Source organism: Tachypleus tridentatus, chromosome 13 (assembly GCF_004210375.1).
Source record: "Tachypleus tridentatus isolate NWPU-2018 chromosome 13, ASM421037v1, whole genome shotgun sequence".
Taxonomy (NCBI): domain Eukaryota; kingdom Metazoa; phylum Arthropoda; class Merostomata; order Xiphosura; family Limulidae; genus Tachypleus; species Tachypleus tridentatus.
Genome location: NC_134837.1, coordinates 38,521,878 through 38,538,212, shown reverse-complemented (window position 1 = coordinate 38,538,212; position 16,335 = coordinate 38,521,878). Strand labels below are relative to the sequence as shown.

General features: G+C 34.2%; 1 protein-coding gene across 4 annotated transcripts in view; it reads right to left on the bottom strand.

Moving 5' to 3' along the window:
• Window positions 1-16,335, bottom strand: part of LOC143237906 (ras-specific guanine nucleotide-releasing factor 2-like) — a 270,405-nt gene that overhangs the window by 48,415 nt on the left and 205,655 nt on the right. For all 4 annotated transcript variants that reach the window (XM_076477647.1, XM_076477648.1, XM_076477649.1 and 1 more), the window contains exons 8-12: window positions 14,635-14,828; window positions 11,953-12,063; window positions 11,169-11,286; window positions 6,381-6,523; window positions 5,008-5,089 (exon numbers count right to left, since the gene is read on the bottom strand). In XM_076477647.1, the coding sequence (XP_076333762.1) occupies window positions 5,008-5,089; window positions 6,381-6,523; window positions 11,169-11,286; window positions 11,953-12,063; window positions 14,635-14,828 (648 nt within the window). The remainder of the gene's footprint in view (window positions 1-5,007; window positions 5,090-6,380; window positions 6,524-11,168; window positions 11,287-11,952; window positions 12,064-14,634; window positions 14,829-16,335) is intronic.

Below are 16,335 nucleotides of genomic sequence, written 5' to 3'. Positions count from 1 at the left end.
AAGCATTGTATCGCTTTGTGCTTATTTACAAACAAATAAAATAAAAATATATGTTTAATAAAATAAATAAATAACTCAGCCAAGGAAAAGCAAAAATAACACTAATAACGTCACACTTCTTCAGATTAATGTTTAAATTAAGGTTTCACATTTTAAAAATTTAAACAAAAATGTATTACATTTTTTCTTGTACTTCTGTGATAAAATTACTTTGTTGATTAACTTGACACAAAAACATGTATTACAGTAATGTTTAAAATAAATCTAATTTTAAATACGTAATTACAATTTCTCATGATAGGTGCCGGATGAAAAGAAATATTTTGAAAAGTTCTGAATGATATGAAATAATACGGGTCGATTTTTTTGTTTTGTTTTATAAATTTGGCGCAAAGCTACACAAGGGCTATCTGCGCTAGCCGTCCCTAATTTAGCAGTGTAAGACTAGAAGGAAGGCAGCTAGTCATTACTACCTACCGCCAACTCTTGGGCTCCTCTTTTGCCAAAGAATAGTAGGATTGACCATCACGTTATAACGTCTCCACGACTGAAAGGGCGAGCATGTTAGGTGTGACAGGGATTCGAACCCGCGATCCTCGGATTACGAGTCAAGTGCCTTAACCACCTGGCCATGCCGGGTCAATACGGGTCGAATGGTTAGTGTACAGGGTTGTGGTTTTGTAGTTCCATTCTGTTAATCCCCATTTCTCTCTCCTAGGGATGAATTCTGTTGATTGACTGCCTTCTGCCTAGTCTAACACTTCAAAATTAGGGACGGTTGGTGCATATAACTTTTCAGTAGCTGTAAGCGAAGTGAAACAGGGAAATAAACACAGAAAAATAAATTACGTATGGGATTGATTATATTATACTAAAATGACTTTGGATATGCAAAGCAGCAAGTCACGATGGAACGACAGCTGATAAAGTCATGGTGAACAGGCGTGTAATCTTGGTGTTCATGATGATGATAAAGTTTCGCAATTCATCATACCATATTTGACAAATAGTATTGCAGAGGAAGGCAAAATTACGTAATGGTGTTAAATCTATCTTGCGGATGCAAATGTCAAAATTGTCACATGTCGCCATCAGGGGCATTACCGTGGTTTATTTGGCACACTTCCCAGAGGTATAACGGTATAAATAGGGTTATCGATCGCAGAGCAGCTAATTCAACCACCGTGAAATTAACAACGCAGCAGACAGATGAACTGATGAAATTCTATTAAACCAAAAGATGAAGGAATACCCTAGAGTGTATAACATCTACAGACAGGGCCTTCTTCCACTTTTCTTATGCATAAGCTCATTATATATGAAGAAATCGGTTACACTTTGATAGGATACGTACAGGCAAACCTACCGAACTTATGTAGTTTGTATGTTAGCCATGCCATAGCAGAATAAGCCAACACGTTGATGCAACATGTGCACGTTATGTGGCCCAATATCCGGATGTATCAATTTGAACCGTTCTTAAGGCTCTTTTACCAACTTTATAAATATTTCCTCAAAAACTGCATCCTGTTTAAGTACTGAAACAGTTGAATTTAACCCCATATGTGTTTTTTTTTTTTTTTTTTTTGCATTACAGTTCTTGGCAAGACTAGAAGTCAATGACCAATGACATATCAATACTTTAGGAACTGATGAAGCTTACTTCGCCATTTTGGGAAGCATCAACTACGCAGCTGCATTTTCTAACTAAAAACAGATCCACATGTAACATTTTCCACACATCTACAGTATGCTAAGGTGACCATATGGTGCGGTTTCACACTTTTTGTTACGGGCCTAAAGATCAGAAATTCGTGTCGTTTAGCCGATCCTGACAAGCTATAAGATGTGTAAGTCGAATAAAAAAATAGTTGTGTAATCGGTTTAATGGGGTCAAATAGAATTGTAAACACTTCACACACTTTAATTTTTTTTTACCAAACATCCATTTCTATACTTGTTTCTTTATAAAATCATAGCTGTGTTTTCATCTCGTAACATTTTTTCTCTTTTTTTTCACTTTATTTTCCCTGATGGAGCTTTTAGTTTTCTGGGAATTTCTGGCTTAGTTTTAAACATAGGGAATCAATCGAAGTCCCCCGCTGGTAGAGCGGTAAGTCTAAGGATTTACAATTTTACACTCAGGGGTTTGATTCCCATTGGTAAATTTAGGAGATAGTCCGATGTGGCTTTGCTGTAAAAAAACATATACATAACACTATGTAACAAAATTTTACTTTTTCTTGTTCCTGGGCAGAAAGTGTTATTTCACACTTGCTTGTGCCTAAAGTAAATGGAAAAGACCTATTTTTCTCTTCAAACTTTGCTTTTGTGACCTAGGAGCGTATAACGAAAACATGATGGGAGACTATATTTGGGTGCTGATACGTGAAAGTGATTTGCATTACAGTCGCAAATCTCGAAAAACTACTCACTTCTAAACATTTTTGTATAATCTTAGTATAAATACATGTAAATTTTGATTCATATATTGTTTTATTCAGACCTTTTGTAAATGAAAACGTGCAAATGTGCCCGTTTTTACATAGAAAATAGGTTAATTTCTAAATTTCATTATCCAGATAACAAGAGAAAAGTTTGAAGGGAATAATGGACATTTTCTGTACTTTTATAACATAAGCAATTAAGAAATAACACATACTATCCAGGAACAGAATTTGTGTTACGTATTATAATCAATCAAAACGAAGTGAGAAGAACGTAATAATCTCAAATTATAATTTCCTTATCTCCTTATCTTTCATTAAAATAGTTATCTTAAGTCACATTATTTTGTTGTTTATCTGGTTATGCGCATTCAAGTGTAATATAATAATAAAAAACTGTTTTCAGTTACAAATTTTTGTTTAATGTTACCCATACATAAACATGAATATTTATAACTGTCTTTCTTTGAAAAATTCACATCTGCGACTGGCAAAATTAAATTATTGGAGTCAGTAAGTTAAACTTAATAAGGGCCTGTTGTAACCTGCAGAGAGCGAGTAATAATTTCTGTGAAGGTTCAATTAGAAATGTTTGGAATTTCGGACCACATATTGTATCGTACATTTTTGAAGAACCATCAACACACGGATTTCACACATACACAATCAACGATACAAGGTACTATCGGATCCTCAGAACCAATGTGATTTCCATGCTGCAAAAATACGGTAAACACTGAAGATTTCATGCAGGGTGGAGAACCTCCATCACTAGTGACCTGGCGAAATACAGTACATCTTGCCGGAGCACTTTCAGGACAGAACCACTTCACGCCATTTTCCTTGTGAATGGCCTTCTCTTTCATGGCACTAAATACCATACGATTTCTGATTGTTGAAATACCTGATGTCGCATATATACCATGAGAAGCCTCACACATTTCCAGATCCCAAGAACGTAGTTGTCCAGGAAATGACCAGCACACCAGCTTAGATTCGCGTTTTTGCAATAGCATTTGGTCACGTAGATGCAATGCATTCTGGATGCTGAAAGAGCACGTTGTGAACAGTCGTTGAGATTCCTGAGACATTAGGACATAGTAGTGTCCCAGCTGGTTACAGGTGACAACTATGCCACCTTCTTATGTAATATTGTTTGTGTGATATACGACGTGTTAAATTGCGAAACGTTTCTCGTCTCCCAAAGATATGCAAGTGGTGAAAATAGTAAAGTTGAGAGTTCAACAAAATTAAAGAAGTGCTAACATATACAATGTTCACGAAATATATAAGTAGTCGACATGACCAGCAATATACTTTGCAACAAAGAAAGAAGAATGAACCCTTTACTGAAAGTTCTTTTTATTGCCGTTTGTTTTATTACAATCTGTTCTGACGCTGAGGTTAGATCAGTTGAAAAAAAAAAATAAGGATTTGTATCAAATACACAACTAACCTCTTCGGTTTTCATCGGATGCAAATCAAGAATTTCTATCGAAACTGCCAATTCTTTCGACTTAAATCATGGGTAACATTTATATTTATACCAGTACTGTCAATTATTTTGGTTTTAGACCAAGAGAACACAGTGTTAGGTACGTTATATTGAAACGATTTTCATTATACAGTTTATCAAGTTTCATGACAAGCAGCACAGATAGCCATCGAGTTGCTTTGCATAAAATTTTACAAAACAAACACGTGACAGTCATAGCCAGTATAAAGTTGCTGTAAAATAACATGTATCAGAATCATATTTTTACATTGTTTGGCGTTTCTAGGGTAGCGTTTGTTTTTTGAATTTTGCGCAAAGCTACTCGAGAGCTATCTGCGCTAGCCGTCCCTATTAGCAGTGTAAGACTAGAGGGAAGACAGCTAGTCATCACCACCCACCGCCAACTCTTGGGTTACTCTTTTACCAACGAATAGTGGGATTGACCGTCACATTATAACGCCCCCACGGTCGAAAGGGCGAGAGTGTGTGGTGCTACAGGGATTTGAACCTGCGACCCTCAGATTACAAGTCGAGTACCTTAACTACCTGGCCATATTTTTAGGAAGAGGAATGGTATGTAACTGTTCTTTTAGTTGTCCTGAAACGCGCACACTGTAGTAGTTTAGAAGTTCTTTACTCACCACAAACAATCTAAAATATTTTATGTGTTTTAGGTTACTTGTGGTAAGTAAAGAACTAACTATCTTTCAAAATCAAACAAAAATTAGTGTTGTTATTTTTATAATAATTTCTCTATTCCATACCAGCATTAATCAAAATAATGTACGCAATATTTTCTCCAAAGATTTGTGATATATCATCAAACAGAGCGTGACCAGACGTTGCGACATGGGCTGTAAGGCCGTGGTGAGGCTTCAAGTTTGTTTTAATATAAAATATGAAGAGAAAGAGAAAAAACAAAAAATAAACCGTTGATAACAAAACAACTGATTCCTTTTAAACTGCTGATTCCTTAGCCTAAAATGTATACACGCACACTAAAAAGTAAATATTGCCTCAGTTGTTGTCAGTTGGTTCCATCTCAATATATTAGAAAATACACACCTGCTTCTTCTACTGTGAACTGGAATTGTTCATTTGGGTCTTCGATGAGTGTTGCATGGGCCAGAGGTATTTTCCCGACACCCTGTGATTATATATATATTAAATCAACTTAAACCATGATAAAAACTTATTGATATAATTTTTATTTATCACACGAAACACAGCAGAAACTGAATGGCTGGATAAAACAAAAATCATTCGCAAAGTTTTCTCTATCTTCTTCTGTTCGATTTGGTATAAGGGTCATAGTAAAATATTCTGTATTTATTTTGTATTAAACAGCTTTCAATTGACCACATGACTTCATGCGATGTTCACAAAGAAATACCGTTAATGTTAGGCCACATAATATTTATCGATCTAATGCCCGTTATGATTTTAAACTCTTTTTTTTTTTTTTTAGCATGAGAATATAAAAGTTTATATCAGTGTCCAAACTGCAACACACGCGCCCTTTTGCAAGTGTTTCAGATACCTGATACAGATATGTATTGACTGCAGTGAATATTATTAAAGCATATGTTTATATTCAAGGTCCTTGGGTACTTCTTGAGATATTCACGTTAATGGTTTATTACAAACTGCATTTTATTAAGAAATTATAAACTTTAACTCTTAAGCAGTTCATATAATACGTCATACGCGAGAGATAATGTAAGATACATATCAACAGTGTCATTTTTTAAATTTTTCTTTCTTACCGTATTAAAATTAATGGAAATAAGGATTGCAACATTTTCTCTGAACCAGATTATCAACATTTCTGTGCCACAGTATTAATATAGTGTTGTGACAAGGTGTCAGTAATTATGATGGAGAACATTTCTGACCAAATGGCATAAGTAAAATATTTAAATGTATTTGTTGCTCGTTTTGTATGTGATTTTTCACGTTTGTCAATAAACGGTGACGACAAGCTTGTACAATGGTTCAAAGACAGATTTTTAATCATTATTGTTACTGTTGAATAGCTGAAACACATAGGGTAGGAATTATGAAGTATCTCACACAACTTTTAATACAAGTTATATGTAAGGAATTATTAAACTACTATAATGCAAAATTAATGTTTCGCAAGGACTAAAACAATGCAAACATAAATTAAAAATAAATGAAAAAACATTCATGGTTTGAAAATACCTTAACTACATTCAAACTTAAAGTAGTTGCAATTTTAAAGCTGAATAAATTCAGAATACATTTTCACTTTTATTATGGATACTTTTACTTCATAAGACAAATTATTCAACTTAGTAATGGTAGGATTTTTACGCTAAAGATAATAAGACGTGGTTAAAATGTAACAACTCAGCCCATCAGGCTTCACAGTTTATATTTCTACTTTCTTAGAAGTGCTAAAACCATGTACGTACTTCAACTAAGTGTAGTTTTCCACCTGAAGTTCGAGTACATAAAAGAATATGATTGGTAAACAAAAAGCACTGTCGCACGGCTTCTCTCGTACGAGGGCGCTGTAGTCTTGACTTATCTCCTCCTATTACTTGAATCATACTTCCTATAAAAGCATGTAAAACATTGATTTTTCTGGTTATATGATACGACACAAATAATGGGAAAAGAAGTGTTAATAAACTACAAGCACATATGAAAGTAATTAGATTCATATGTACTGAAAATCTTTATAAACAACGGCCAATGACTAATTATTTGCAGATGTGGTTTATTTCCCGTATTCACACAGCTAATCGGAGTCTATCTATGTTAGTTGTCTTTAATTTTGAACTAATAGAGTAGGGAGAAGTCAGGTAGGCAACACCTCCTACCGCGGACTCATGAATGAGCATAATCTAATAGTAAGGTTTGACCTTACAACAACATTTCCGTTTTTAAATTTTCTATCTGATTTTATAGACCAAAACAATTTGTAACGTTGTTGTATTTTTCATTTTTAATGTTTATATTTGTTATTTACTAGAGACTTTTAAATAACTTTTAGTCCCCAACTGGCTCGGCGGTATGTCTACGCACTTAAAACGCTAAAAAACGGGTTTCGATACCCGTAGTGGGCAAAGCATAGATAGTCTATTGTGTTGCTTTGTGCTTAATTCAAAACAACAATAATTTTTACCTAGTTTCCAATGTTGTGTTTTCAACGAATGTAATTCGACATATATAAAAATATAATTTTTTTTTAATTATAAAGGTTTTTATTTACATACATTGTTGGGATTTATAATGCTAAAATAGTTGTTGTTTTTGTGTTTAACAACATACAAAGACTACAGTCTCAGCCAAAATGCTCGTCCATTTTGTAACAAATAAGATAATTATTATTAAGACGGAATTACAAATACACTTAGTGCTGTTTAACTGAGAAAAGCAAGTTATTTTAAACATCTACATACGTAACTTGTGTAATGAGACAGGTTCTATGGATGTCATAAACGATTTATTACAATAACAATAATAAAAATTTTATTAAACACCTGTAGAAAGATGTACAACTCAGCATTTCACATTGAACAACAAATTCTTACCAAAACATATATAATGACAAAATATAACATCAAATTATTATCATTAGCGTTTATAACCTTATATTAGTTCATATTAAACGTTCAGCGCTTGATTGGTCTTTCTCGTACTCTAATAACCTGCGCAAGGCGTCATGATATACTGTCGATGAGGTTATTCATGTAACCCACCATGATTTCATCTGAACTTTTCAGCAGAAAACGATGCAACTTAGCTACAGTGCCTCGTTTAGGGTCGCGATTAGCAATTTTTCGGCTATGTTATGTCCAACAGTTCTTAATGGGATTACAATATGGATACTTTACTGGTCATGGCAGTCCTCTAATGTCTTGTACGTCCGAGATAATCCAGTATAATAAGCAAACTGTGAGCAGTGGCGATGTCATCCTGGAACAGAAAGTTATTGGCAAACTTTGGCCTAACATACTGTAGAAATATTGTCTTCATGTGATGCGTGTGAAAGGCGACACTGAAGCTTTCCTGAAAGGTATGAAGAGCAGTTTTATTCACAATGAATAGCTGCCTAAATATATAATGCACCACCTCCTGTGTGTTCCCTGTGGAAAAGACAGTGTTTCATCATCCATTCTCCATGAAAATTGAGTAACATGAAACAGCTTCTAAAAGCTGAAAATGGGACTTATTTGTATCCTAACTGAAAGTTAGCAGGCTATCTTGCCCAAGTAGCATGGTGATAGCAGAGAATTCTGTTTAATATCAGTTTGCAGATAGCTCTTATTGCAAAATAACCTTGTTTGAGTAGCTCCTATTCACTTTTTTCTGGATATCTGTTGACTATGTAAGACTATTTAGTGTAAGAGTTATTATTCATTTCATTTAGTGATATAACACTCAATGAATATTTAGTATTTATAAAAACAGTGTGTAACGTTAATTCTTCTAAAAGCGATAGTTATGACAAATTTCATTTCTTACGTTGTGTGTGTAGTTTAACCGTTGTAAACCTACATCACATTATTCGAACCTTCTATATTTTCTCGTTACCTTAATGAAGTAATGTTACATCATAGCACATTCTCAGTTCTAGGCCTCAGTTGGAATGTTTTGTTTTTGGAATTTCGCACAAAGCTACTCGAGGACTATCTATGCTAGCCGTCCCTAATTTAGCAGTGTAAGACTAGAGGGAAGGCAGCTAGTCATCACCACCCACCGCCAACTCTTGGGCTACTCTTGTATCCGCGACCCTTGGATTACGAGTCGCACGCCTTACGCGCTTGACCATGCCAGGCCTACAGTTGGAAAAAGAAATATATGTATATATACGCGACTAAGTTAACTCAAGTTGAGTCAGAAAAAAAACGTTAGTTTGTGAAAGAAAACTTAAGTTAATCGGCATGTGAGTGAATAGTTTTTAACGGGTAACTTTTATAGCATGTTTCACAGCTGTATTGTAACAACAGAAACAGGAAAAAATATTACGTCTCGCCAATTGAGTTCCAAAGTAACTGAATCAGCCTGTGTGAACTTTTGACGAAAAGAAAAAAGAGAGAGAGAGAGAACTATTCGAAGCTCTGGATACGACTGTGGTAACCAACACCAAGAGAATAAGTGAAGTTGGAAAAACGACAGAAAACGTTAAATTAAACTGCGTAGATGCCAGCTTAGCTGTAAACGGCAATATTTAAATCAGTTTCACAGTGGTATTGTAATGATAGAGGTAAAAGAAAATGGTTAGTGTTGTCAAAAAGTGTTCTAAAGTAATTGAACCCGCCTGCGTGATCTGTGTCAAAAGGAAACAATTATTTGAAGTTCTAGATACAACTGTGGTAACCCATGAAGTAATGTAAGAAGGTATCGCAGATTTTATAGTAAGAAACAGAGAAGAGAAACGTAATTATTGTCTACAATGTCTGTACCAGCCGGAGATAACACTTGACGAGATAAGAGGATTATCTAGATATTTCGACAAAACTGTGATATGACATAGTGTAAAGAATTTGTGTGCGTACGTTTGATTTGTTTTGAATATATTATACTATAAAAAAGTGGATTTATGCTGTCCGTTCATTGTTCGAATTAATTGACAACACGTCACAGATACCTACCGTGAAATAATACCAGCCCACATATACAAAACTTTGAAATATCCAGTAATGAATATGTTTATGCCATCCTTGTTGTAAGGTGTTACAAGACTTATTTCAACCTTGATGTGTCAACGTGTATAAAATACGGTCTTTTCGGGCAGTAATTTTTCGCCGTCTACCAGAAAACTTTCCTGAAACAACGTTTTCTGTAATCCAATGACGTTTCAGGATACAGTACACTGGGGGTACAATATTGTTATGGAAATTTCCGTTTGCTTCACATCATTTCTGGATAGTCGAACAATTTGACGACGACGCCGGCCCAGCATGACCACTTGGTTAGGACGCTCAACTTGTAATCTGAAGGTCGTGAGTTAGAATCTCCGTCTCATCAAACATGCTCGCTCTTTCAGCCGTGGGGGTTATATTGTGACAATCAATCCCACTATTCGTTGTAAAAGAGTAGCCCAAGAGTTGGCGGTGGGTAGTGATGACTAGTTGCCTTCACTCTAGCCTTATATGTTAAATTAGGGACGGACTAGAGCAGATAGCCCTCGTGGAAGTTTGGTTGAAATTTCCAAACAAAAAAAGCACATATCTTCTGGCACATGACGAGGTACATACTTTAACATCAAGTATAGAGGCCCCCCGCTAGTAGAGCGGTACGTCTACGGATTTACAACGCTAGAATCATGGGTTCGCTTCCCTTTGGTGGGGTCAGCAGATAGCCCGATGTGGCTTTACTATAAGAAAACCATACACACACTCAAGTACAGAGAAAAATTGTCTGAACAAAGCGTTTATCTCGTTCGAAAAAAAAGATTATACTAAAAACACGCCATTTTATAAAAAACAAGTGTTGTCTTTTTTACTAAGATATACTTTAAACAACTCATACAGACCATAATAACAACTCTTACATGTTTATTCTATTATACGATACTTTCTCTGTTATTACTCAATAACTACTGTGTGCATGTAGAAAATAACATCAATATTGATAAAAAATAGTGTGAAAACATTTTGGCCGAGACCGTATTTCTCAAAGAACATTACATGTAGGCTACAATGCCAACCGATAAAGAGTTTTCTTTGGAAAAAAAATCATTTCGAAACGAGATACAAAAACATTACAACATAATTATCTGGATTAATCTATTTTGAACTACATTGTGTAAAAGATTTTTGCCAACAATTTTGGATACCTTTTAACAGTGATAATAGTGTAATATTCAGTGCAAGTAAATTAAATGCAGGACGTATTTGCAACACATGTTTACGTTTGCTTCGCCAGAGTGTGGCCTAGTTATTACTGTACCGGAGTTTAGATGTGTAGATCCAGCGCGTGCGGTCAGTTAGCACAACAACAACAACAACAAATTACTCACGATTCGCACTTGGGTAGGTGGATGTATTATAAGACAAGAGTAGGTGGTGGGTGGTGTTGATTAGCTGCCTCCCCTCATGTTTATCAGTGAAATTAAAGACAGCTAATACAAATACCCGAAAGTAAACAAAATAATAGAATAAGTGATTTAATGATTAGTGAGGCTTAGACCCAGCACCGAAGACATATGCTATTAGATGGAAACGTTAAGGATACTGTGACAGGTTTACCTTGACGGATGAAAACCTGGTTAACATCCAAAAGTATATCACAACCACCGCTAATCATTCTCTCTATGGCCAGGTTCTTCCGTATGTTTTCCGTTTCACTCACCTCGTCATGCATTTGCTACTTGGACAGAAGGCAAATAAATTGATTATTTAAAGTGAAACCAACCACGCCGTACTCATCTGCCACAACAAGAGTGCCAAGTATCAACCATTTTAATTTTTTGGCTGCTAAACCTTCAATGGTAATTAAATGGAATAGATCAATGCGTATAAAATAAGTAAAACCGTTTATACAATCGGCATTTTGTGTCAGTCACGTGCAATTCATGATCCAAGTAGCCATTGATGACTGTTTAAAATATTGTAGAAAAACTTAACTTTTTACATTCTAGAATACACTATTACAAAAGATACTGTCAATTTTTTCTTCACTACCAAACCATTCATGTACATACGATGCATCGTTACATCGCTTTGTAAGCAGTACATTCGATTTTCGAAGTTTATGAAAATACTATAACAATTCTAATACTGATTCAGTTTTTTTTTTATAATTTAAAAAAAAAAACAATTATTGCTAATATAAAGAAATTTCTCCAATGTAAATTTTCAATATATATTATTTTTTTGACCAGTTATTTAATCACCGGTTGGTATTTGTTGCAATTGGTTCTTATTTTGAATTACACGTGAGCTCAAAATATACTCATTTGCTCATCATAAAACATTGACCCTAAATATAATATAAAAGATAACATTTGGCCCGACAGAGTTAAACACAAACCCTTGAGAGCTCTTCTAATTTGATTCTTGCATTTTCTAGGCTCTTCCTCTCTACGTGGTTGTGCGGAGTCAGCGCAAGAATTTCGTGGAGAGTAATTATATAACGTGGTACCTGTAGAAATTATTATAAGAAATCAATTAACAATAAACAAAAAGTTGCTGATTTTAAGTACACCAGTACGGTTAATTAATGTTGCCTGTTAAAATTGTAGGTACAAAGCAATTTTTTTTGCAGCTTATTAATAGCGTTTTACAAATTGTGAACTTATATAAGAATAAAATATTTTGTTCCCTACAATGGAAGTTCCGTACCTAATTTATGTAAAGTATTGGAAATGATTATGAAAACCCTGAGGTGATACACGTACAGGAGCCACAAACATTAGGTATTTGCAACAACGTGGTTAGTTTCAATGCAAAACATTGTTACAGAAAATGTAACACAATTAAAACGAGCTGTTAAAACCATTAGTATTATACATATATTAAATCAAACAAACCAGTACATACTGATTTTGTGCTACCATAAGCTTATGAATGTATGATTTTGAAATATTATACCAAATAACCTGTACTACTCCCTACAATCAAGCCAAGCTCTTTTGGTTGTCATCTGGCCTTCTCAGTTTTCACATATAACCCCACATAGCGTTCATAATATTCAAACCTGTACTTTAAGTAGTATACGTCATTGTTACGAGTATTTCATCACATAATTTGCTTTCGCGTATTATTTTATCACATATTTTGCAATTATAGGGAAGAAAAGATGAATAAGAATACGCTTATCAAAATGACATTTATTTTGTATATATTTACAATAGAACTGGCTAAGATGCAGTCCACTTGTGTTGTTTCCCTAGCTTACTTTACTATATACATTTTACGAGGCACTCTACTTCTCTCTGCTAACGGAGAAACTAATATTAATTGTTACCAAACAACTGGAATTCGGATACAACTTAAAGGTTTAGAAGCTGATACTCATTTAGACCTTTTGATTTGGTTATGTCTTCTATGACCAGTTACACTTCCTTTGAGACCTCTTAAAGTTAATGAGTATCTTCTAGTTTTGGAGCTATAATCCACACCAGTACCTGTTTCAACATCAATGAGTTATCGTTTACCACACTTTGAAAACGTTCTATGTTCTTAATACATACTTTATATCACTTTTAAAGAGTTTGGGCTTTCAACCTTTGCTACTTATAGTATCAGTAGCACTATTCTTACATATTTCTTCAAGGTTTCCATAAAACTCCCACTGATACATAAAATTTTGTCTACATCTGTCACACGGAGTAGCCCTGCCAGCCAAAAAGTTGATTTCTGCAAGTTTCTCCTACACAATGTCTATACTCAGAACTCAGAGTGCACTCTTTATATTACTTCTGGACACAGGATAACTGTTTGTACTTATATAAGCATTATGTTGATGCGGTAATGTCTAAGTGTTTTGATATCAACCAATCGCAATATAAACTATCATATCGTTTCTGTGTTTATTTACAGCTCATTTTAAAACAAACATGAGAGGGGGCAATCATGTAATATTAGTATTCTATACCTACTTTATTTATAATATCAACAATTTCTAGTACTGTACACATACGTATAATATTTACATAACTTTCTGTTGATTAATCACTGTTTCTTTCTTATCCTTTTTAACATTTTCAATACAGTATTGCAAACAATAATTTATTTTATATTTTTTATTATATTTAAATATTCAGGTTTAAAGTTTGAAAATTTTGCTTGTGTTTCAAGCTTATCATTCTATTGCAAATTACACTCTTAGTTTGTGTTACATTTTATTTCTAATAAACATAAGATAGGTAGTAAGCTTAAAAGATATTATCTCTCGTGCGGGTGTTTTCTTAACTATATTTAATATTGTCCTCATTTCACTGTAAGTTGTAACGAATACAGTAAACAAGTTGTTTGAATTATTTTCTTCAACAAACATTTGTGGGAATGTTTTATTAAACTTGTTTATTCTTAAGCAATAATTAGAACACACAAAGATATTCCTTCCTCATTTGCTGCTAGTAACATCTAGTTGTGATTACAGAAATGATCAGAAACACAGTACTTTGTCAGCATTAGGCGTTTAAAGTATTATAATGTTAATATATATAGAACTGCAGAGAATATTTTCTCTCTTGTCGTTCGGCCTAAGTGACGAGTTATAGCAGTGAGAAAAATCTTGGACAGTGATTTATAGGAGACAAAAGATAGATCTGAAATTATATTTTTACACGCCTTAGATTTTGGATCTGAACTGAACAAATAAAACAAATGTGGGAGAAGAAACACTCGTAGTTTATGTGAATTATATCACGAATGTTAGAAATGGGTCTATGGGTTTTACGCATACGCACCTATATGCTTGTAGCTACAGACATTATTAGAAATGTTGCCAGTGATATTTATTGCAAAAAGTTAATATATACGCCTATAACAAAAAACATCTCTTATTAGCTACATTTCAGGCATACGCATTTTGTCAGACTTTGCTGTTAAAATATACCAAAATATAGAAAATATACGGTAAATTACAAAGAAGCTGCTAAAACGTCTGAACTTTCAAAGTATTTTTATCCTTGTTTGCGGCAATTTTGAGTATATTTAGTTTTGTTCTAATTTATTGGAATTTCATGATAGAAAGCATCATTCTCACTTGATGCATGGGGTATGTCAAGAAAGTCTCCAAGACGTTCCCCTGTAAAACTGCTTTCTCCTCTAGACGACGAAGCATCGCTGTAAACTTTTCCCTTTGCTTGCATTCGGCTAGGACTTGTAAAGTGTAGTGATGATTACGGACGTACTCTTGGTAAATCGTAAGCATTGGCAACAGCATGTCGAACAAGTCTCCTTAACAATACAACAGTTTAAAAATCAGCAACTAAACCATGATACCTTGTAAAAAAAAATATATTTCACATAATGTTTTCCATCTCTGAGATATTCCTAGCCGTCACAACGGTTACTGAAACTGGTGCCGTCATTAAACTAAAATTATATGTAATTAAATACTTTGTCAAACAGAATTGCCGGGTGAAAAAACTATCGCTCAGAGCTAAAGACTTATGTAAAATTACAAACCACGAAATCTAAATGTTGTACATTATGATAATTAAAAATTGCTTGGAGAAATGTGCGTATCAGGGAGAAAACAATTCTATATTGTACAGTGAATCTGTTGTGTATAAGTTTGTCGTTAGATGGAAGCACAAGCACTTGTTTTCATGGTCCTTACCGAGGAGCCCAACAGTAAATGTTTTGTAGATGACAACATGTGTACGACAGTGAACTTTAATTTTTTTAAAATTTATTTATCGATATCAGGATAGAAAAGTTTAAAATACTTGATAATATAGCTAATGGATAAAAATAATGCAAAAATATACCTAAGTTACGTTCCTTTTCTTTAGCAGTGTAGATAATCTTGAAATGTTGAATTTTCTTGTTCATACCAATTGTTTTTAAATTAAAAATGAATTTACATCTGTAATATAGTACTAATATATTTCTTTTTTCTTTTACTTTAAGGAAACCTTTTAATCTTTATGAAGTTTTTTAAAGTGTATCTTTTATTCATAAATAAGATCGAGCCCGGAATGATCAGGTGGGCCAAGGCGTTCGACTCGTACTCTGAGGGTCGTGGGTTAGGAATCCCAGTCGCACCAAACATGCTCGCCCTTTCAGCCGTGGGGGTGTTATAATGTGACAGTCAATCTCACTATTTGTTCGTAAAAGAGTAGCCCAAGAGATGGAGGTGGGTGGTGATGACTATCTGTCTGCCCTCTAGTCTTACACTGCTAAATTAGGGACAGCTAGCGCAGATAGCCCTCTTGTAGCTTTGCGCAAAATTAAAAAAATAAACAAAACAATAAATAAGGTCTCATATTCTTAATTAATATTATTATTGTAATGAATCCCCTTTATGACTTCTTTTAAACCTCATTATATAATCAAGACTCTTTCTTTAATTGCGCTCTGCTAGAATTTGTTACGTGGGTAGTTAATGCCCGATAAATAACAGCAGGAAAAAAGATACGGACATTAGCATAAGAAAATATTGTCTTATTCTATGATACGTCTTACAATAACAGAAATGATGTAAGGTTTTGCATGATTGTTTGGTTGACAATATTGGCTTGTATTCTCTTGTGTTTTTTATTAATAAGTGGTTTAAATAATTCTCTTCTTTTACCACTATCATTTTACAAACACTTCTTTTACGATCAGTGCGCGCTCTACTACTAGACATTTGCTTTTATGTTACAAAAACCTCTAGAAAACATATCTTAGTCTTGCCTCCCGATCAACGGAAAATTACATCTGTGTGGTAGGTGAGTGTAATGCACCTAGTTCTTGG